At 43.1% G+C, this 23,726-nt stretch overlaps 2 protein-coding genes across 2 annotated transcripts in view; one reads left to right on the top strand and one right to left on the bottom strand.

Annotated features, from left to right (window-relative positions):
• The first annotated feature begins 9,396 nt into the window (after positions 1-9,396).
• Mob3b (MOB kinase activator 3B) overlaps positions 9,397-23,726 on the top strand; it is a 184,703-nt gene continuing 170,373 nt past the window's right edge. Inside the window, exon 1 of the mRNA XM_028878497.2 lies at positions 9,397-9,634. The gene's annotated coding sequence lies outside the window, so the exon portion shown is untranslated. The remainder of the gene's footprint in view (positions 9,635-23,726) is intronic.
• On the bottom strand, positions 13,187-15,462 carry Ifnk (interferon kappa). The gene is made up of 2 exons (XM_037202495.1): positions 14,620-15,462; positions 13,187-13,468 (listed from the first exon to the last, which is right to left on the bottom strand). Exons 1-2 carry the CDS (start codon positions 15,200-15,202, stop codon positions 13,437-13,439), a joined length of 615 nt encoding a protein of 204 aa, XP_037058390.1. The 5' UTR covers positions 15,203-15,462; the 3' UTR covers positions 13,187-13,436.

Here is a 23,726-nt window from a genome sequence, read left to right as displayed (position 1 = left end):
GGTTGAGTATTTTGTAGTTTTATTTTAAGATTTATTTGTGTGTGTGTGTGTGTGTGTGTGTGTGTGTGTGTGTGTAAATGATGTGTGTGTTGTTATGATCTGAACATGGGTCCTCTGGTAAAACAGCAAGAGCCATTTTTCCAGCCATTTGTGGTTTTGTTTGTTCATTTTTTAATTGATTGATTGATTGATTGATTGACTGATTAATTACTTTAATACAAGGTCTGTCTTTAGTAACTTTTGGTCACTATGAACAAAATACCTGGCATAGACAGCCTAAGTGAGGAGCAGCGTCTTTGGGCTGAGAAGGCACGGCACAGTGACTGTGGTGACAATAGAATGCTGGGAAAGCTCCCCAGAGCTCAGTGAACAGGAAGCAGAGGAAGGAGCCCAGAACCCAAAACAAGTACAACCTGGCCCTAGAGACCTATTTCTGCAAAGGAGGCCCCATGTCTTAAAAGTTCCACAGCCTCCGCCAAACAGCACCATTATCCGGACACTAAGGGTTCAAACATCTGAGCCCAAGAGGGACATGTAGATTCAAACCGTACCAGAGTCTCACTGTGCTGCATGGGCTGGCCTCAAATTCCTGTGTTCAAGTAATTCCTCTATCACAGGTGTGTATGCTCCACACATGGCTGTTCATATTTTTTAATGGCTGCTCAATGTTCCATTGTCAAACTATACTAGATATATTTAATCAAGCCTCTGCTGGTAGACATTAATTTATCTGCCAGTTAAATCTAGTCAGGCAGACATATATTGGGTGCTTCTTACGAACCAGGCATCAAACTGACAACAATATTTAGTAACTAAACCAGAGTCATAGTTTCACTAATAAACAAATAAATAAACTAATGCAACCACTTAGGTTTTATTGCTCAAGAGTCCTTGGGTCAGCTGAATAACTCTGTTGATAGGCCTCGACACAATTCAGCTGAACCACTTGTGATGTAAGATGGGGAAAGCAAAGGAAGTGAGCATCAGTGTGTTCTTTCAATAATACCCTAAGGAATGGGGAAATGGAAAGTAGGATGAAAGAGGGGTGCTTGGCAAACAAACCTCTCCAAGGAAGGAATTTTTAAAGGAAAATTACACCATACTCCTATGTCATTAACTAAGAGGACTGGATGAGCAGCAGCTCTGGTGGGGGGGGGGCACCGGAGTAGGAGTTGCGATAGTATGGGATATGCGGGATACTGCCTTGGTTATTGGCTAACAGTGACACAGAAATCTCACTCACTGACCAAGATTACCACAGGCATCTAGTGTCAGTGTTAAATGTTAACAATTGTGCTGGCAGAAAATACGCTTTAGGTAATATAAATCAATCCATTTAAGCCACTTCAAACCATGCACTAATCATGCGTTACCTCACATTTGCTTCGCCATTACTCCAGTGCTCAGGAGGAGCCATGCACACTTACTTCTGTGACCCAGAGTTCATTACCGTAAATTCTGTTCTCACAGATGCTCCCATAAAACAGGGATATTAATCTCTTGAGCCTTGTGCTTAGCCAAGGGTCCTGAAAACAGAGTGGAAGAAGATAAGGCATAAGTGTGGCCTTGCTGTTGGATACTTGCCAGGTGATGCCCCAGATTTGTGAACTCTCTCTGCTTGAGCTAAAAATTCCTGAGAAGGCTTGTTTGCTGTTTGTTATTAACTACCTGGAGCAATTACAATTAATGTCCACTGAACACAGCACCACTGGGTAATCAAATTCTAAGCAGACACGTATATGATAAAAACTGTTGTTCATGCAGTTTGACCATGGGTCCATTGCAGTCCGTGATGAAGCAAGCATGCTCTTTACCTTTCCTCTGCTGTCATCCGACTGTTAGGAGGTTGTCATGGTGATACTTTCCCAATACCTTTTGTTCTTTTGGGGGACTCGGAAAGGAAGTGGTTTGGTAACAGAATCTTTCTCAGATTTTCCTCAAACACCATTGAAGACCAATGTATAGGTCGGGAGCCGGGTCTCTCTTGTTCAAATCGAACCTTTATCAATTTTGATGGTACCCACAGCTTATCTTCTCCTGTAGAAACAAAAGCAAAACCTCGTCCCCAATGTAATACATACCTTAAAGTATATAGGCTGATTTAATTCTGTAGTTTTTTCTATTATCCAATGTCTCTCTGCAGCTGTTGTTCCTTTCTCATTGGCATTCAGAAAATTCAAAGTTAGAAGAGCATTATGCAGTCTATTTCTGGGGGTTTTTGTTAGCCATTTCTGTTTATTTAGCATATCCTTTAGAGTTCTGTTTGATCTTTCTATAACTGCTTGACCTGTAGGATTATGTGGTATGCCTGTAATATGCTTTATATTGTAATAAGCAAAAAAACTGTTTCATTTTAACAGAGACATATGATGGAGCATTGTCAGTTTTGATTTGTGCAGGTATACCCATGATGGCCATAACTTCTAGCAAATGAGTGATTACAGAATCAGCTTTTTCAGAACTCAAAGCAGTTGCCCATTGAAATCCTGAATAAGTATCGATAGTGTGGTGTACATATTTCAATTTTCCAAATTCTGCAAAGTGAAACACGTCCATCTGCCAGATCTCATTTCTCTGAGTACCCTTTGGGTTACATCCTGCTGGTAATGGCGTCTGATTGTAGAAGGAACAAGTAGGACATTTCTTTACTATTTCTTTGGCTTGTTGCCAGGTTATGGAAAAATCCTTTTTTTAAACCTTTACTATTGACGTGATGTTTTTTATGAAATTCTGAGGCTTCCAGCACATTTCCTATCAATAATTTATCAATCTCATTATTGCCTTGTGCTAGAGGGCCTGGCAGACCAGTATGGGATCGAATGTGAGTTATATATAAAGGATGATTCCTTTTCATGATTGTATCTTGTAATTGAATAAATAGTGAAGTTAATTCTGAAGCATCAGGGATAAATTCTGCAGTCTCAATATGTAACATCACTCTTTCAGCATACTGAGAGTCAGTTACTATGTTGAGAGGTTCTGAAAAATCCATTAATACCAACAGAATAGCATACAATTCTGATTTTTGAACTGAATTATACGGACTTTGAACCACTTTACTTAAATTTTCTGATTTGTAACCTGCCTTTCCTTCTTGTTGGCATCTGTATAAAATGTACAAACTCCAGATATGGTTTTTGCCGTACAATTCGAGGCAAGATCCATTCAGCTCTCTTTATAAGATCAATTCTATTGCTTTTGGGATATTTGCTGTTAATTTCTCCCAAAAAATTACTGCAAGCTCTTTGCCAAGGTTCACTTTCTGTCCATAATTTTTCAATGTCCTCCTTAGTTAATGGTACGACAATTTCTGCTGGGTCTATGCCTGCTAATTGACGAAGTCTCAATTTTCCTTTGTAAATCAAGTCAGAGATTTTTTCCACATAAGTTTTTAATTTTTTATTTGGTTTATTTGGTAAAAATATCCATTCCAATATAATATCTTCCCTCTGCATTAATATTCCAGTAGGAGAACGCCTAGAAGGTAAAATAACCAAAATGCAATCCAGCTTTGGATCAATACGATCCACGTGTCCTTCATGCACTTTCTTTTCTACCAAGGCAATTCTTTCTCAGCTTCAGGTGATAATTCTCTTGGACTATTTAAGTCCTTGTCACCTTCTAAGGTTTTGAACAAATTAGTCAGTTCATCATTTTTTACCCCAACAATAGTTCGTAGATGAGAAATATCTCCAAATAATCTTTGAAAGTCATTAAGAGTCTGTAGTCTATCTCTCCAAATTTGCACCTTTTGGGGTCTAATTTTTTGTAGCTCTATTTTATATCCTAAATAATTAATAGAATCTCCTCTTTGTATCTTTTCAGGAGCAATTTGTAATCCCCAGCAAGGCAAAATTTTCTTTACTTCTTCAAACATTATTTCTAAAGTATCTGCATTTGAGTCAGCTAGTAAAATATCGTCCATATAATGATAAATTATAGATTTAGGAAATTTTTTACGAATCACTTCCAATGGCTGTTGTACAAAATATTGGCACAGAGTTGGGCTATTCAACATTCCCTGTGGGAGGACCCTCCATTGAAATCTTTTAACCGGTTGAGAATTATTATAAGTAGGCACTGTAAAAGCAAATCTTTCTTTGTCTTTTTCTTGTAAGGGTATTGAAAAGAAACAGTCTTTTAAATCAATAACTATGAGAGGCCATCCTTTTGGTAACAGAGTAGGCAAAGGCATCCCAGATTGTAGAGAGCCCATTGGCTGAATTACTTTGTTAATTGCTCTAAGGTCTGTTACCATTCTCCATTTACCAGATTTCTTTTTAATAACAAATACAGGAGAATTCCAAAGGCTGGTTGATTCTTCAATATGCTGAGCATTTAACTGTTCTTCTACCAGCTTTTCTAAAGCCTGGAGTTTCTCTGTTGTTAAAGGCCATTGCTGGACCCATACAGGCTTGTCTGTTAACCATTTTAAAGGTAGAGCTGTTGGTGTCTTTGGAAGATCATCAGTTATTGTGCCCTGTTCTTGTATAATATGGATGGCTGGTGACCACTCATTAGAACAATATCTTCTAATATTTCTCTCAGTAACATGTGCTAGTTTATGATTTGTTTCTGAGATTGGAGGGATGTTAATCTGAGTATTCCATTGTTGCAACAAGTCTCGACCCCACAGGTTCATAGTTATGTTAGCCACATATGGTTTTAATTTTCCTCTCTGTCCTTCTGGACCTATACATTCAAGCCATCTTGCACTCTGTTTCACCTGAGATAATGTCCCAATTCCTAACAGTTGAACGTTTACCTCCTGAAGAGGCCAAGTTGGATGCCAAAATTCTGGTGCAATTATGGTAACGTCCGCACCTGTGTCTACCAGACCAGACAACAAAACACCATTTATTTTTATTGTTAATTTTGGTCTTTGTTCATTAATAGAAGTTTGCCAAAAATTTTCTTTATGTTTTCTCCTGAATTTTCTATTCTCTCTGTTTCATCATCCTGACCAGCATGATTTATTCCAATAGGCATTTGGTTATTTAATCGCTCTCCAGAGCAGGCATTTCCTCTATGGCTGCAGGAAAGGTTTGAACTGGATTTGCACTGGGGGCCTGCACGAGGCCCCTCTGGGAGTTTCCCGAAGACTGAGGCAAAGGATTACCCTGTCTGTCCTTTGTTGATCTACATTCATTGGTCCAGTGTTTTCCCTTACCACACCTTCTGCATACTCCAGAAGGAAGGGGCATTCTGTTGCCATTGTTCCTTGAAGAAACATTGTTTCTGGGAATGACCTGTCTACAGTCCCTTTTCAAATGTCCTTGCTTTCCACATCCAAAACATCTAACACTCCTCAAACCTTTTGAAATTACTTCTCCTACCCATGTATCATCATGATCATCAGCTTCAACATTAATTGTTTCTCTAATCCAATCTTCCATAGGTGCAGATCTTGCCCTTAATGGCCTGATTATTCTTTTGCATGCTGCATTCGAATTCTCAAAGGCCAAAGATTCAATTATTGCCTTACCAGCTTCTGAATCCGAGACCATTCTCTTTACTGCTGAAGCCAGTCTTTGTAAAAAATCTGTAAAAGACTCTTTTGGGCCTTGCTTCACCTTTGTAAATGACTCAGATTTTTTTCCTGGTTCCTCAACTTTGTCCCATGCATTCAAGGCTGCCGTTCGACATAAAATTAGGGTTTGGACATCATATAAACATTGTGTTTGTGCTGAAGCATATTGGCCTTCGCCCATAAGCTGATCCTGGCAAACTTGTATTCCTTTATCCCTCCATTGTTTTTCTATGTTTTTAGCCTCCTCCTTAAACCAAGTCAGAAATTGAAGTCTCTGGCTGGGTTCCAGAACACCTTGTGCAAGGTCCCGCCAGTCCTGTGGTACTATCCTATTATATGTTGACCAAGAGTTTAACATTTGCTTTACATATGGGGAATGCATGCCATAAGATACTATTGCCTCCTTAAACCTTTTTAAATCCAACATTTCAATTGGAGCCCAATTATTTTGTGTAGCCATTTGATCAGGCATCTGCTGTACGGTTACAGGATAAATTAAGGGTGACTGTGTGAAAACAGGCTTTCTTTCTGCAACCTTATGATCCCGACTTGAAACAACTTCACTGTTAATTTCTTCTGTCTGAATTTTTACAGGTTTAACAAGTTCTTCTAAAGCTGTTATCCTGGCACTTAAATTGACTATCTTTTTAAATATTAAAATGTGGATTATTATAGTGATAAGGTGCATAATTCCACCAATACTAATATTATATAGTTGTTCCATTGCCAGACTGCCTAAAATTTCGAACAAAAACCAATTTTCTTCCAATGTACACATAAAACCCATTTGTTTTTTAATGTGGAAAAATTTCTCTTTTAGATAGTTTCCTTTAAAATATCTGATATGTTATGACTTACCAAATCTGCGTAGAACAGTAGAAATCCTAGGGGATTTTCAAAGCAGCCACCTAGTGTCCCAGGTGTAAATCCAAAGAGAAAGAGAGAGAGAGAGAGAGAGAGAGAGAGAGAGAGAGAGAGAGCAAGAAAGCGTAGCTGGCTAAAGTTTAAATGCAGCCACGTGTTCCCTCTTGTGCCGAGTCAAGGCTTGGGTCTGGCTTCCTTAAGCTCCGACCACGTGCGTTGGCTTTACAGGCAGGGCCCTGTTCGGCAGGGCAGGTCTGAGTTGTTTGTAGCACCGGCTTTAAGCAAGCAGGATTTAAGCAAGCAGCTCACCGATAGTCCAGCCTGAGGTCAAGCAGAACTAGACCCAGGCTAAGAAGCCACTGCTCGGACTAAGAAGCCGATCGCCGCCGGCTGCCGCGTGCCGCCGCCGCTGCCGCCACCGGCCGCCTGCCGCCCTTACAGGAAAGCGGACCTGCCACCAAGCCAAGCAGTTTTTAATGGATTCTTGTCACATTGGCGCCAGATATTGATGTATCCAACCGTCTTATTAAATAAGAAACACAGAAACAATGTAAAAGAGAAAGCCGAGAGGTCAGAGCTCAGAGCTAAAATCTCACCCTTCCTCCTGCTGTCCCAGCTTCTCGAAAAAGAGACCTACTTCCTGTCGGTTCGTTTTTTTATAGTATGTTGTTCTGCCTTCTCATTGGTTGTAAACCCAAACACATGACTGCCTCGTCACTGTCTGAATGTACAGCCCCCTAGGTCTTAAAGGCATATGTCTCCAATGCTGACTATATCCCTGAACACACAGAGATCTTATGGGATTAAAGGCGTGTGCCACCACCGCCACACTCTTGCTATGGCTCTAATAGCTCTGACCCCCGGACAACTTTATTTATTAACATACAATCAAAATAATAATTCAGTACAATTAGATTACCACCACAGTAATGGGCTCCCAAAAAGCCAGTTCACACACCAGGGATAGGTCCTGATTACATGGTCGGGGCCCCTCAAACAGACCAAGCTACACAACTGTCTCCAGTATGCGGAGGGTCTAGTCAGTTCCCATGCAGGTCCCACAGCTGTCAGTCTAAAGTTCTTGAGTTCCTACAGTCTGTCTCTTTAGATTTTCCCATCATGACCCCCGCCCCCTGCTCATAGAATCCGTCTTCTGTCTCTTTGGGTGGACTCCTGGAACTCGGCCTGGTGCTTGGTTGTGGATCTCTGCATCTGCTTCCATCAGTTACTGGATGAAGGCTCTATGATGACAGTTAAGGTATTCACCAATCTGATTGCCAGGGTAGGCCAGTTCAGGCACCCTCACCACTATTGCTAGTAGTCTAATCTGGGGTCACCCTTGTGGATTCCTGGGAATTTCCCTAGCATCCCTTACCCCATAATGTCCCCCTCTATCAAGATATCTCTTTCATTGCTTTCCCCACTCTGTCCCTCCCGTAGCTGGGCCAATCCGTAACCTCATGTTCTCATCCCCCATCCCCTCCCCTCCATCCCTAGTTTACTCATGGAGATCTCCTCTGTTTCCCCTTCCCAAGGCAATCCATGCATCCCTCTTAGGGTCCTCCTTGTTACCTAGCAGCAAGTACTCTTAACTACTGAGCCATCTCTCCACCCCTGCTCATGTTGTTTTTAGCCTTGAAGTTTCCGACTTATTTTCTCCATAGAAAACTAATATGGAGTGAACAAAGTGCAGTGTTTAGTGTGTCTGACGGCAATTCACTGAATGGAGGAAAGTGCAGCAGGCCATGTGGGTAGAGGAAGGATACAGTTGGAAGGGAAGGCTTCTGAGCAAAGAGCTAGAGGGAAAAGGCACGCTCTCAGCTGTGATGTGACTGGGAAATCAGGGCAGAGGGCAGAGCAAGTACTAAGGCCTTGAGGTAGGAGCTTCCCAGACATTTCCGTGAGCCTAGAAAGGCATCACGCATAGAGAGACATTTGTGATGGAAAGGCTAGTAGCAATGAGGTATAGAACATATATATATGTATACATATATATATACACATATATACATGTATACATGTATATATGTACACACACCACACACACCTAATTTATCTCTATTTTTTCAAATGTGTAGTTGCAATTATGGAATGCAATACCGTACCCAATCAGTATGTATTAAGGTGTTCTATAAGAGAATAAAGGCATGTAGATAAATTCACTTTTTTCCCCAGAGAGTCAGCTCATGTTCAAAGACTCTTACCATGAACTAAGAATACTTCTTATAACTGGTTTACTCTTAACAACCACCCTGAGAGGTGGGTATGACTTTCAGTATTTTTTTTCAATGATTTAAAGCTACTTTCTATGGTGTGTCAGGCAGTCCAAGGCATTTTACAACAGTCAGAAAATTGTGAAGAAGGTTAAGTCCTTTGGCTCTTTCTGGGTGCCTTGGAAAAAAACTTTTGTGGACTTTAGTTAGGGTTTCTACTGCTGTAATAAAACAGCACGACCAAAAACAACTTGGGGAGGAAAGGTTTATGTGGCTTATGCATTCTGATCTTAGTACATCATAAAGGGAAGTCAGAACAGGAACTCAAGGCAGTTACCTGGAAACAGGAACTGAAGCAGAAGCCATGGAGGAACACTGCTCACTGGCTTGCTTCTCATGGCTTGCTCAACCTTCTCTCTTATACACCCTAGGACTACCTGCCCCAAATTGGCACCATCCACAGTGGGCTAGGCCCTCCTACGCCAATCATTAATCAAGAAAATGCCGGACAGACTTACCAATAGGCTATCTATGGAGGTCTTTCCTTAATTAAGATTCCCTCTTCCTAGATTTGTGTCAAGTTCACAAAGCTCAACAGGGACCGCAGTCTTTCTAGTCTGGCATTTTTCTAGCTACTCTGGCCAGCGGATCAAAGTAGAGAAACTTCTTAGACTGCACATTGTCTCAGGCCCTTGTGGAGATTAGAGGATCCTAAAGGCAACAAGACTCCTCTTGCCCCCAAGAAGCTGCCTTTCCAGAGGAGGCCGCCAGGGGACTCCGCTCTGAGCCGATGAATTGCAGTGGCGCCCGGGCGGGCTGCGCGGCGCGCTCGGTGCATGTGGGGGCCGCATCAGAGCCGCGGCGGCTGCGTCTGGAGTCGCGCGTGCTGGCCAGGAAGCCCCTCGCGTGGACCTGCCAAGCGTCGCTGCTCCGGCTGGAGGAGCTCACTCTTTTTCTACCGCGCCAGCCGCAGCTGCCCGCGCGGAGGACGACAGCAGGGCCCTAGGCTGAAGTTTAAAACCCCACGGTAAGTAACCCTTCCAAGAGCGGGGAGGAGGCGCAGTCCCGCAGCTTCCAGCTCCGGATTGTGCCCAGGAGGGCCGAGGTGCGGGGCACACCTGGAGCGGATCAACCGCGCCGACGCGGGTCCTCATCCCTCCTCCGCGAGCTTCCGGGGTTAGAGTCTGGTTTAGACCGGTGCGGGCTCCTTGGCTTCTCTATGCCTCCGGGTACGCACTTCCCGGGCTGGAACGTGAGTCCAGTTCCCACCCAGGGATCCTTGGCTTTGATTTGAAACACCCACCCCAGCCCCTTTCAGGGTGCAAATCTCGCCCCGAACCCTCTCTGAATCGCAGATGCGGGTAGGGTGCGCGTTGGCCTGAGGCGGCGGGAAGAGAAACTTTTACGAAAGTGCATCTGTGCAGGGGGACGCGCCCGGGCTCCTGGAACCCAGCGTGGGGGCTGCGTGGGGCTACAGCTCACCGTTCGGGTTGTCCCCAGGCTACTGATGCCTCATGAAGGGAGGGTCTTAAGAACAAATAAATCTTGCTCAACTTTTGGGCCAACAACTGTCAAACATCTGGAATCGCAGCCCCTCCCTTTCCTGCACCAGAGAAGGTGAAAACTAAAACTTTCCTCTGGTTTCTCCTCCCCGCCACTGGACCCCCAGGGTTGGGTGGTTGGTGGTAAAGAAGGGCTCCCGCCTCCTGGAGCGTGGCAGGGGCTCTAGACCACTCAGGATCCCTCCCAACCCCCTTTCAGACCCCTCTGTAAGTCTTCCCGGCGGAGACAGGGCGACCGAGCCATTCTCATCCACCCGGTGAATGGCCTTTTGTTTCTCTGCGGTTCTACTATTGTTACGCCTCTAACATCTGGTGGGGCTGCGGCGGGGAGGAAAGCCCCTCTCGCGGGCCTTCCACGCCGGCCTTGGCGCGAACTCGGGTCAGGGATCCCCGGCGGGGAAGGAGGGGGATCGGGACAGGGCTAGGCCGCCCCACCCGGGCTTTGCGGTTAGAGGGCGGAGGGAAAGTTGTTCCTAACCCCGCCTCCCAGGCTGCTTGTGGCCCAGGGCGCATTTCTTAGATCTTATCCCCAGCGAATCCGAGACGGGTGTCGGGTCGAGAAGAGTGGCAGCGAAGTTCTCGAAAGCCAGGGGATCCGCGAGAGGGTCCGAAGGACTTCCAGTGGCTAGCTAAGCGCGCGTGGATGGCCCACAACCCGGGCGACGGGCGCGGGCTGGCACCTCATCTGGACGGAAAGTCCAGGGGTGGCAGATTCTCAAGGGCTGAGGGGCAGGCCATTGACCAGGGATGAGTGGAGCCTGAGATAACCTGGGAAGGCTGAGGACTGCTTGGAAATAGTGGTGTCGTGACTAGCTGTGAAATGTTCGTGGACTTTTGACTTGATCTAAGGCTCCAAGTTTAAGTTCCAAATTTCTCCCAGCAATGTAGAAAAAGCAGGCCACAACTACACAGTACTGGTGGCAGATGCGGCCCGGAGCACTGAGAACAGGTGGTTTGGGGGTAGGCCCGGGTTCTCCAGAGGGGGGCGACTGTTAGACTATAGGAGGTCCGGTTTCCCCGGAATAAATTGGGCGCTTCCACGTAGTGCTGTTTGCGAGTGTGGATTAAGAAATCTTGAAGGGACGGGGAGATGAATGGGATCGAGATGCATGATGTGAAAGACACAAATAATAATTTAAAAAAAAAAAAGAAAGAAAGAGAAAAAGGAAAATCTTGGCAAGAGCAAAGTTAACTCCCAAACCGGCGGGAACCAGAATGGAACGGTTTCCGGAGGGTCAGCTAGAGCAGGTTTGATTGTGTGCACCTCTTGGGACCGGTGCCTCTGGCCAGCCTTGGTCGCCATTGCCAAATTTTCCTGTGGATTCCCTACTTTAGTCCTTCTTCTAGGAGATGTGATTTTCCGGCCCTCCCCCACTCCAACTCTGGGGAGGAGGAGGCTTCTATGGGGCCGCCTGTGACCTATGTACCTGCCCAACGCCCTTGCTCCGGATAGGGCCTCAGCACACTAAGCAAGTGCGCTGTTCTGAGCCACGTACACCCCGGCCCTCCTTCATGCCTTTTAAGTTCTGGGCTCTGCGCAAGTCTGGTTTGCCCTTTACTAACTTAAAAGTTCTCTGAGAGACTGTTAACTCAAGAGAAACAATATGGAGAACTTTTCCCGCGATTTCTAGATCTTACTGGTGGGTCCCTGAAAGGAAAAACAGAAATTTTTCTAAAGTGCTCAACACACTGTCCAAACGTTTTATAAAGGTAAGGGCCCACAAGATCAAATTTGGCAGCAGAGTAACGAACAGGACCAGCTGAAGACATGCTTAGGTTCTGTTTGCTCAGGCAGTACCAGAGGCATCATCAAAGTCAGGGCTTGGCCCAGCCTGCCAGGAGGGAAAACACAATCATTATAGAGGAAAATAAGTGTGTTCTGTTTCTTTAATTTTAGAACCAAAAGACTTCTCCAAAAACTTATCGTAGGAAAAATAGAAAATTCATAGGTGAAAAGTTAAAAACTCTATATGCCAAGCTCCAGTGAATTGCAATCTTATACAGTTATTTCCTTGGAATATGTTTCTGGAGACGTAGCAGGATTGATACACTTTTTAGGCTATTGAAGATTGCAATATTGCCCATAGTAAGCACTTGCCATTTTACTGTCTCCCCAGCAATATATAAGAGATCTACACTCTACCCACCCTCAGCATTATCACTGTTTTCCATTTCTGCTGTGTTAAAGGAGGGAAATGTGTTATTGCTGCCTCATTGAGCACTTTTTAAGCCACAGGTGAGGAAAAAACACTTTTTCTATTGTCCACTAACATTTCTTTATGTTGTTTGTGTCCTTACTTTTTGGTGGGGTTGGTCTCTTGATAACCTGTACTCCATAAAAAGAGTGTGGTTCTGACTTCAGTGTCCTCTCTGTCCAACAGTCTGTCCTGACTGGAAAGCGGTGCGTTTCTTTTCTTGAAGGGTGGGGCCTCACACAACTGTGCTTGTCCTCTACCACTGAACGCCATTCCCACCCACTTAGCCAGTTCTCTTCCCTGTCAGGCCGGGCCAGGGCAGGGCAGCAGCTCTAAGTCTCTGTAGAGCTGTCATAGAGGTCAGGCAAAGGCGTCAGAGAAAACACTGTGTCTGTTCCTGCTTGCATTGCATGTCCTGCCTCCCCGCCACACACACTGCCATGATCCCAATCTAAAACGACATTATTGATGAGCTGTTCTACCAAGTAGATTGTAACTCGGCTATTTACTATTTTTAGAGAAGAGACTTTTGGCTATATTAATAATCATCACAGCTCTCCACTGAGCCCTGCTTTCTGGAAAGAAAGAGAAAAAGCCTATGTGCAATGCAGGGTTTCTTAATATTTTTAAATATATTACTGGAAGGATTCATACTACCTCATTTAAAGAACAATTGGGAGATTATAAGCTGCTGGCAAGGTTTTGATCCCTGGCATGAGGCCCTTAAAGTAGTGGTTCTCAACCTGTGGGTCTTAACCCCTTTGATGTTGTATATTAGAGATTTACAGTAAGATTCATAACAGTAGCAAAATTAGAGTATTAACTAGTTTTATTATCTGGTTCTTTGACTGGTAACCTAAATGCCATAATCTACAACTTTTTTTGTTATTTTTAATTTAACATTTCTTCTAACTTTTCCACTGAAATTTGTCCTTCGTTTTGCCATAGGACTTTCTTTGAGTATACTGTCTTGACCCTTGCACTTGGAAAGTCTTGAGTCTGAAGAGTTTAGCCGCATGCTGGTGATAGCCGTAGCATAGAGGGTTCCTGAGTGTGTCTGAGCAGTCAGTTTCTATCTAAGTTCTTGCCTGAAGGTGGATGACTCTGAAATATGATGGGGGTGGGGAAGAGAAAATTCATTCAGTCAGATGGTGAGTAAAAAATAGGAGAGTTAAGTAAATAAGCTAGACAATCTTGATACAAAATAACTTAAAAAAGATAAAAGCCGTTAAAGTACCAGGTATTGTTAGAATGGCTAATTCACTGAACTGGCAGCAAGTAGCTTTCCAACTGGGAAAATTGAACATGAATGCAAAATTCTCCCATAATACGACCCTAGATGTTTGCTTTAGGGGCACACACAAAGAAAACCACCCACTATGGGAGGCTGTCACTACGTTCTCCAGCATTTTCTATGCCTTCCTCTAACCCCCCACTGCAGTTCTGAGGATTCGATCCAAGTGTCTTGTGCATGCTAGACAAGTGCGTCCTACCATTGAGTGACATCAGTTGCCTTTTCTATACTTTTGGTATAGAAACCAAACAATATTCTCTAGGCATGATACATGTGCTGCATTAGAATCACAGGCTCCCAAGCATTAAGGAGGAGCTTACAGATCAACTGTAGGATCACCCACATTTCACTATGGACCTTGACTTTTAAAGTAACAACTTAACATTCTTTAAACTGGATCATTTCAAAGAAACCAAGCTGATAAACAATCTCAACATTTTTTTTTCCTCTAGAAAAGAGGTGGTTAAAAAAAAAAAAAAAAGAAAGGTTTTGAGTCTATAGATTGGGTGTAGACAGTTAATGTGGTGAACTTTCATAGGAGAAACAACCTTGGCAGCCTGAGAGATGATTTGTTGAAATATTACCTTTTCAAACCTTCTCTGCTCCCTATCTGTTAACTACTGTCTTATAACTTTCTTAGATGTAGAGGAAAGCCAATAGAAAATGGTCAAAGGAAAGTGGAAGAGAGAGAAGATGGAAAGGAAACCTTACTCTTTTCAACCTGTCTTCAGTACTTTCTAAGAAAATTCCTGGCGTCACACAGGCGCTGATTAACATGGCTGGCATTGCCTCTTCTTAAAGAATTGGATGTGGCTAATGTGCCAAGGTCAAGCCCCAGAGACAGGAAACATTACACCGAGGACCAGTCTAACTGAGGACACAGCCACATCACACACACAGCACAGGCATGCTTAAGATGAAGGAGGAAACTATGGAGGGAAACGTAAATCTGCAAACATACCTGATTGTATTTTGAGTAGTCTTTTGAAGTTGTAAAATATCATGAAACATCTTCTCACTTCTGCTCCGACAATCTCCCAGGCACAGAAACTGTATTTCTTATCCCCCAGGAACTTGTTGATTTTGATGAAATACTTGCTCAATTCCAGGTAGACCCTCTGGGGGTACTTTGGTCGGGGTTGTTCCGTCTTATTATCCTCCTCCTTGTTCTTTTTCTCCTCATCCATAAAGCAGTCTAGCGCTTGCTGCACTTGCTCAAACAGTCCCATTCTGATGTGCTGTAGCCGCTCCCTTGTTGTAGGGGAGATGTAGCTATTCTGACTGAAAATATTTAGTGCCTGAATCGATATAAGATAGAAGGCCTCCTTCATGTCCCTTTCCACGTGCTGGATGTGTGGAAGAATTTCTTTAGGGAACTCAAAATCCTTGATTTCTTTTAGACATTTTAGGGGAGAGCGGATAATGCTGCCCAGAAGTTTCACACTTTCCAAGGTGGTGTTATCCAGATAAACACAGTTCAGAGACTGGATGGGCGTGACGAATAGAGCCACAAGGACCACCGGCCATAAATGCTCTGGAGCCATCCCAGCCTTGGTGCTCCGAATTTTTTCCAAAGTAAAACATCTATAGCACCCAGGATTGATAGTGTTGTCTTAGCTACTCTTTCATGGGGTTATATACCTGTTTATCTTCGGTAGGAGGAGTTTTCCCACTTAGATTCCCAAGTCCTTTGCCTCCAGGCCTTTTTTTTTTTTTTTTAAGTGAGCAAAGCATGACTTTAGGTTCCCAGCTGACCCATCCCAGCCCTGAATAAGACACATCCAAACAAAACTGACACACAGGGGTGGGGTGTAGCTTAGTAGTGGGACATTTGCTAGGCATTTGCAAGGCCCCAAGTTCAGTTCCCAACACTAGGGGAAAAAAAAACAACGTTTAACTCATCAAAGACATAATGATCCTTCTGAAAAATATATTTTTGTACCTGATCCTATAGACAAATCTCTATTTTAGTTGAATTAGTCATTAACCAAATGACTGTGATTACTAATGACTAGTTCACTAACAAGAACATAATTTAATTTTTCCCAGTCTTGACAAATTAAGCTTCTGTATTTAGATATTTCTTCTTCCTTCCTTCCTCTCTCTCTCTTTCTTTCTTTATTGTTCTCAGTGTCAAAAAGGATGACACAGTCGAGGCTGTCAACTTAGCATAGCTTTAGAAAATACAGGATGCAGGTGGCTTAGTTTTCTGTTGACTTTAGAAATTAATATTTTACAGCTACCCTTTCCCTTCATTATAGTCATCTCTGGGTTGCATTTCATATGCTCATGTCTTAGCAGTCTTCTGGTGGGTTGTATATTTGAGAATATTTTTTCTGCTTCATTTGTTTCTCTGGTGTAGTGTCATGCAATTTCTTTTTTATACAGTTTAGATACAGATTTAGATTAGATAGAGCATTTAAAAACTTTCACTTCATTCTCTTCCCTTCTTACTTGGTGGTTCTGGAATCTGTGAAGTATTTTGTTTGCTCTGCATGTTTTTCACCCATAAGGCATTTGGGTAGAAGGTCACCCACTTCAGCCAGCTAACTCATACCTAGGTTCCTATGACTACGCTATGATGGTCGTCTGCCATCAATGGTGCTTACCAAATAATCTTCTTTGGATTATGGTCTTCCTTTCTTTAAGAGGAAATGGATTCCCTTCTTTAAGAATGTAAAATACTATGACTTTAAAGGACCCTAGCTTATTTTCTTCTTTTTGTTTAAAAAAAAAAAAAAAAAGGAAACTAATGAATTTTCAGTAGTGTTCTATTGAAATGGAAAGCAGCTAGAGTTCTACAACGAGTAGACTGTGATTGAAATTCTGGCTTAAAATTTCTTCTTAATCATTTGGTTGCATCAAAGGCTAATTGTAGATGACTTTCTTAAACTGTTGGTTGTTATGGACCGGGTTCTTGGAAACAGGAAATATTACAGATATTCCTCGCTATACTTTATCTATATAAATTCTAATTTCACAGACTGTTTCTCTGCATGGCTGATTGTCAAAAACAAAATCAGGAAAGGGGGCTCTTTTATATGAGAATATACATTGATTTTAATCATTTGATTGTCATAGGGGACATAATGGTGACATTGCTCAAAATCTTTTACACTCTGCAATATCTTTGACTCAGTAATTCTTTCTCTTAGAGTTTCTCCATCCTCTTGCCCACGTGTAATGATATCATTAAAGATTTGGTTGTTAAACAAGGTAAGCAGCACTTGGTTAAGTAAAGCATCAGGAGAAAATTTCTGCACAAGTACTAAAAGTTATGTCGGAATATATTTGGTCACTTGGGTGACTTTATTTTGTTTCCTAAAAGAAACTTTCTTGGTCTGGCAGTGGTGATGCACGCCTTTAATCTTGGCACTCAGGAGGCTGAGGCAGGTGGGTCTCTGAGTCTGGTCAGCCTGGTCTGCAGAGCGAGTACCAGGACAGCTGGGTCTATACAGAGAAGCAAAACAACAACAAACCACAAACAAACAAACAAAAGCTTTCTTGGTAGGATGGATCTAGTTCCATTTTTGTTAAATGTGGATATTTGCAAACATGGACAGAAAAGAAGACCCTGGAGGCATATATCCTAAAATATTTGCGCCTTATTTCTGACTGGCAAATTTAGTGATTTTTTTATTCTTTTATTTTTATTCCCCTGTTTTGTTAAGTTGTCTGTGGTCAGCACCTGTTTTCTTATTTAAAAAGCAAACATCTTTAAGAGAAAGTGAAACAGAATCAATAAACTTCAACATTTCTACTTACAAAGGACATTTCCCTAAGTCTGTTGCTGTGGACAACAGAGAATTCTATGGGAGATCAACACACTGATCTTGTAGCTCTTTACACGGAAGCACGTTTGTGCGTATCTACAAACATCTGTCATCAAACGTGCACACAGTGTCAATAAAGTGCACAGCACCTCTGAGACCCCCCCCCACTTTCTTACAAAGCTTGTATCATTTCCACCGAAAACTTCTAGTTCAAGCAGTTCCAGGTAGAGCCACCTATCTGATGGGGCTTTTGCAAGGCCTTGCCTTCCTTAATTATACGTTTTTGAAGTAAATGATTGTGTACGTGCTGATCTCTAGTTTAAAACGCTCCTCCCCAGTCACTCCAGTTCACCGTGGTGCTCAGTGTTCTTTGCATTGTTTAGGACACTTCAGCCCTTGTGCTTGCTACAGTAAGGCATCATTTCTTCCCATAGATGAAGCAGATAGCGACAGATGCGGAAGTTCCCTGCTGTCCCCGGTCCCCTGCCCCCCTCCACTCCACGCGCCATGAGTGGCTTTGTTATTTTTAAGCTCTTTCCCCCCAAATCCCCTCCCATTCATCTTGTATCCTTATATATTCAAAACTTCATTTTAAGCGTTAGTCACGTGTGACTCATGACCCAGGTCCTATAGAAGGAGGAATACAGTGTACTACCTGATGTCAAAGAACTTACAATTACAGGCATGTCATTGTGGGTAGACCTCATTCTCCAGGTGCTTTAAATGTCAGTTGGTGCTAATCTTGATAGTGTTCATGACAAAGAAGAAAGGTGGTTGGCGTGCATGCCCTCCCTCTCTCTGGCCATTAGGATTGCCTAATTTAGCAAATAAACCTAAGGAATATTCCTGCAATATTTCTGACATACCTTCACTAAGAGAAAACCCTTTCTCCCATTAATCTAAGATCCAAATTGAATTTACTATTTTTATTTTATCTGGCAACCTTACTGACCCTGAGAGCTCCCATTGACCTCTGACAGAGCTCCCATTGACCTCTGACACTCCTCCTTCAGGAACACTTTACTCTGCCTTCTCTCCATCTCCCTAGAGCTGCTTTTAGCGTCATTTCTCAATGCTGGCATCACTTATGGACAGATGCAAACAACAGTGCACATTCCAAAGAGGACACATGTACACACATTGTATACACTCACATGTAATTGCTAATTGCCCCAATAAGAAACATTTTTGGATCATCAGTCACTTGTTCAGGCCATCTGAATGTACCTCAGAATCATTGAAAAGGCTCTTGAGGAACCATTTTTTCCCCTATACATGTCTGTCACAGCTGTCCACCCTTTCATTAGCAGGATGTACATTGACATGCTAACTCTGTGCCCATGAAACCTGTCTTTATTTCCCAGCATGCTCTGAAGTAGTTTTTATGTGTAGTGCTGTTTTCATCAAAGGGAACACAATTAACAGTGTCTACCTTGTTACCAGTTGAACTGTGTGAAGTCCCTTCGGATTATAAGGCTGACACTAATGAACAAGATGGAATGTGTCAGACAAAATGGAGAAATGAGGCATTTCAGGGGAGACAAGCTAGTTTGGGTTTACCTCAGGAGCACATGGGTTGTGAAGATTTATTGCTTCCTATGAAGGGACAAGTTTCCAGTCTGGACAATATGTTGATCATCTTTGTTGCCGAGCGTGAGTCATCCCACTTGTACTGTTTCGGAGGTAATTAAACCTTAGGGCATATGCTTCCTTACACTGAGGCCTCGACTGTGTAGGGTGTTTATTCCAGAGCAGCTCTGTGAGCTCTGCTGGACCATGCCCACTGCCTCCCTTTCCTGGTTAGCCCCTCACAGGGTCCTCTGTCCCTTCCTCTGTTGTGCTGCCCTTAACTTGTACCCAGTGGAAAGGGTCAACGACTACACCAGTCACGATACCGGCACATTGTGAAACTTCAATCCCTTTGGGGAAAGTGAGGCCAGAAAGCACCTCTCATCATGAAAGCTTGGCTTCTCATCATGCTCCCCAGGACAGGGGTAGTCATCCGTCTGCTCTGTGGCCTTGGTCATGTCTTTCTCCTGTCTGTGCACAGGTCCGTGATGGCAGGTGCAGCAGCTGTTGGTTGGTTCCTGCCTTTTGAATGGCCTGCAAAAACCACAGAAAGTGAGAGAGCTGGGGGTGGAGAGATGGCTCAGTGGTTAAGAGTACTGACGGCTCTTCCAGAGGACCAGGGTTCGATTCCCAGCACCTACATGGCAGCTAACAAACTGTCTGTAACTCCAAAATCTGACACCCTCACACAGACATGCATGCAGTCAAAATGCCAGTGCACATACGATAAAGATAAATAATTAAAAAAAGAAAGAAAGAAAGAAAGAAAGAAAGAAAGAAAGAAAGAAAGAAAGAAAGAAAGAAAGAAAGAAAGAAAGAAAACAAAAAAAGAAAGTGAGAGATCTGGACCACCTTCACAGGTGGGGCTAGGAGACTCTGTGCTTCTTAAATCGCTAAAACAGGGTTATCAAAATTGTGATAACGTTGACATCTCATGTGTAGAACTACATGCTATCATCTGCAGGTAATTGTTTTTAAATGCAGATTGAAAGTTCTTCATAAAGTTGAGGCCCAGAACAGATAGTTAAATGATGGAGCATTAAACCTTGATTTCCTTTTTGTTTAGGGAGAAGGAGGAAAGTCAGGTATTGTGGGTGGTTGAGGACATGATAAATGGCAGCTGAAGTGTCTGCCATTGCTATTTTTGATGCTGCTTCTTTGCATTGCCCAAGGCTAGTTAGGTCATAAACACTTTGGTAACTCCAGTGATATCTTGGGTTCATATTTTTGGGTTGATTCATGTCTTCCAGACTAGAAATGTGACTTACACGGTTTTGTAATCATGACTCCAACTGTTTGTAGAATAAAAAGGACCATGGGATTTCCTGTGTTTCTCAAGTCTGGTTGGATATTAACTTGTAAGGACAAAATAAGAAAGACCTTTCTTCTACTTCTTAAGTTTTTGTATCAGTGTGTTCAGAAGCTATGGTTTATCATGTCATCACTTGGGAGGCTCTTTAGACTCGTCAACATCAGTCCTCTTTTGCAACCCTGCTGAAGACTATGCATCATTACATCTTCCTGCATAAGAATGATATGAACGCTAGAAGATGATCCTTGACAAAAGAAATTTATAATGTTTGAATATAAGTAAATAAGTATGCACCAGTAATGAAGATGACGTTGATTTGGGGAATGTCAGAATAGCTTCCATCTACTTCCTCATTCCCCCTGTTGTCTTCTCTGGGGGTGCCCTGGGTGGCCCTGAGAAAGTAAGACTTTCAGAGGATAGTGGTGAAATATGTCACCTACCAGGATGATCTTTCCCTTTCCACAGTGGATCCCAGTGGATGAGCATGTACATAAGAGCGTGCTGATAGTTGAGGGGAAATGCCGACGGTGGGCTGAATAGTGGACAGGAAGATGCTTGGTCTGTAGATGAGGCACCATCCTCTTTTAATCACTGGTGGCTTGCTTGTGGTCCTGTTTCTTGTCATTAATGAAGGGCAAAGAGGCTTTGTAGAAAAAGTCCTGGGAGCTTTCTTTAGACCACCATCATCTGATGCAAATCACAGAACTTCTTATTCTTGGAGCAGTAGCAGCACTGGGAGGAGTGTTGGGGATAATTTAGTCCCAGCAGGAGTGGAGAAGGGGGTCTTTTCTTCCTGGCAACAGTTCTGACCTGAGGTAGCACTGAAGCAGACTCTTTTGTTGTTGTTGTTTGGTTTGGTTTGGTTTCCCCAGACAGGATTTCTCTGTGTAGCTCTGGCTGTCCTCGAACTCACTCTGTAGACCAGGCTGTCCTCCAGCTCAGAGAGATCCACCTGCTTCTGCTTCCAGAGTGCTGGGATTAAAGGTGTGTGCTGCTGCCATTCCCACCCCCTCCCATGCTCTACCCCTGTACCCCCTGAGTACTGACTCTTAGTCGTGGAGTATAGCAGTGGAGGGCATTTAGAAATAAGCCCTTGAGGTGAACTGGTGTGTGTGTGTGTGTGTGTGTGTGTGTGTGTGTGTGTGTGTGTGTGTGTGTGTGAAGTGACTTACTTAAGGTACTATTTAGGGGTCAAGCAGGGCTGAGCCAAGGTGTCTTCACCTCGACTCCATCAACCTAAGTTTCCTGCTGTAGTGTGAAGATCTCTTTTTCTCACATGGGAGCATCTCTCTCCTCCGTGAAAGAACAAGCATCCCAGAGACTCCAGATTATCCCTGTTCTTACCCAAGCTCTTTCGGCTGTCAAAAGGGCTTCTCAGTTCTGGGAGGAAACCTTTTGATAATGGAAGCTGAGTTAGGCCTAATATTCTCGATGTTTCTATAAACTTATTTTGAATTGTATAAATTAAGACTGGTTTCCCCAGACTCCTGGGCCTCATGATATCAGATTTCTGAGCTACAACACAAAGTCATTTACTGAGAAAGACAGCTTAGAATGGGTAGCCTCAGAGTTACCAGACTTTCTTCCATACATGAAACCCACTTATTTGCTTGTGTTCTTTATTGTATCAAATTATATCATTGGATACATCAAATTATGCATACAGTTTTTTCATTATGCTTGCCTTATGCATTGAGCACGTAGCGTGCATAAATGTTTAATGAATATGGATAAGTATGTTGTAGTATTTTAGTTCGAGTATGCTTTTTAAATTTCAATCAGTCTAATAACTACACGTTTAACATAACTGTGTAACTTCGAGTAACTCGCCAGACCTGTTTGTGCTTTCTAACTGGGGAGTGATGAGTGTTTGTTAGAGGAAAGGATGGTGAAGGAGTAGTTCACCTCAGTGCTAGTCCTCATAATCTAATAACATAGTACACGCCTTTAATCCCAGCACTCGGGAGGGAGAGACAGGTGCATCTCTGTGAGTTCGAGGACAGCCTGGTCTACAGAGGGAGTTCCAGGACAGCCAGAGCTACACAGAGAACCAAAAACCAAAAGTAAATAAACAAACAAACAAAAAATACAAAAACCAAAACAACAAAAACCATGAGCATATGAGCAGATTATTGTGTGATCTGTACAGGTATTAATAGTAATAAAGGATTCTAATAATTTAGTAGTTACTAATTCCTAACATTTTACTGTTTTTTCCCCCTTTGTTCTCTGTTTTCGTTGGTCATGGTCTTGGGAACCAAACCGGGGGCCTTGTGCATGTGCATGCTAGGTGAGCACTCAACCACTGAGCTATATTCTCAGCTCTTTACCTAAGTTTTTAAAAAGTTCTCATAGCCATTGCACAACTTAGGTATTATTGCCGTCAATTTAGAAGAGAGAAAATGGGAGATTTGAAATACTGAGCAATTTAGCCAAGGTAACAGGAGTGGAACCCCACCAGACCAGCCTTCCAAACTAAATCTGCATGAAGCCACAGTGTCCTTTCAGAGACTAGGGTAGTCATTATTTTTGTTTAAAGTTCACTGTATCTCTGCATTAACAGACTCACTTCCCAAAGGATTTGAAGCTGCTTGAAGTAATACAGAATGCAAGGGAGTAAAAAGTAATTAAAGAAATCAGATTTGAAGGAAATAAGAGGAAGTCAGGGATATAACCAGAATGAATGAATGCACGCCATAATGTCCAATGGCATTATTGCAGAGAGTTGGAAATTGTCCCTGGGCTTTCTACAAGCAAAGAGAAAATATCATATAATCTATTAAAATGTTCACAGTATCTCAAATGGAAAGAGGCAGCCCGGCTAAGTGCTCAGTAGACCCAAAGCTTTCACTGGTGCCGCTTCCTGGCAGGAGTGTTCTCTCAGGGCCTTCCAGAGAGCACTGGAGGATGTCTAGGCAAAGATGCCCTCCCTTGACTTCCTCACAGGAGGGTCCATCCTCAGGGACTTTGCTGACCTGGTTCTTGAAACTTTGCTCTGTGCTGGCGGATGTCTGTGCCAGCTCCTTGGCAGGCACTGTGCAGGGGCTCGGTGGTTTCTCCCATGTTCCGCTATAGAAGGGGGTTCAGAGGTTCGCTGGAGTGGGGTAGCATTTCTTTGTCATCTGAAGTAGGGAAAACTGCGTTCACACATTGGCGTTCTCAGGGGCACTTAGTGTGGAGAGACTTGCCTTACATTTCCAGTGTCTGGTCCAAGCCTGTATTTCCCATTAGAGGCACCAGGAACTGTGGAGGAAATAACTTGTAGGCACCAGTCTCTACCATTTAGTCAGACCTGGAAAACACACTGCCCTGTTAGAGTGAGCTGGGCCATAAACAAAGCTGAAGTCGTGCTGAACTTCCGTGGCATCCTGAGTTTGATGTGAATAGTGCTTTCCAAGGAATAGTCTTGGATAC

Source organism: Peromyscus leucopus, chromosome 2 (genome assembly GCF_004664715.2).
Source record: "Peromyscus leucopus breed LL Stock chromosome 2, UCI_PerLeu_2.1, whole genome shotgun sequence".
Classification (NCBI taxonomy): domain Eukaryota; kingdom Metazoa; phylum Chordata; class Mammalia; order Rodentia; family Cricetidae; genus Peromyscus; species Peromyscus leucopus.
Note: the sequence above shows the minus strand (reverse complement) of the source record. Positions and strands in the feature narration are given on the sequence as shown.

Excerpts from the sequence above, each read along its gene's own strand:
- Ifnk (XM_037202495.1), bottom strand. The coding sequence starts at position 15,202 with ATGGCTCCAGAGCATTTATGGCCGGTGGTCCTTGTGGCTCTATTCGTC. Across the intron at positions 13,469-14,619 it reads ACTACTCAAAATACAATCAG|AGTCATCCACCTTCAGGCAA; the intron begins GTATGTTTGCAG and ends ATCATATTTCAG.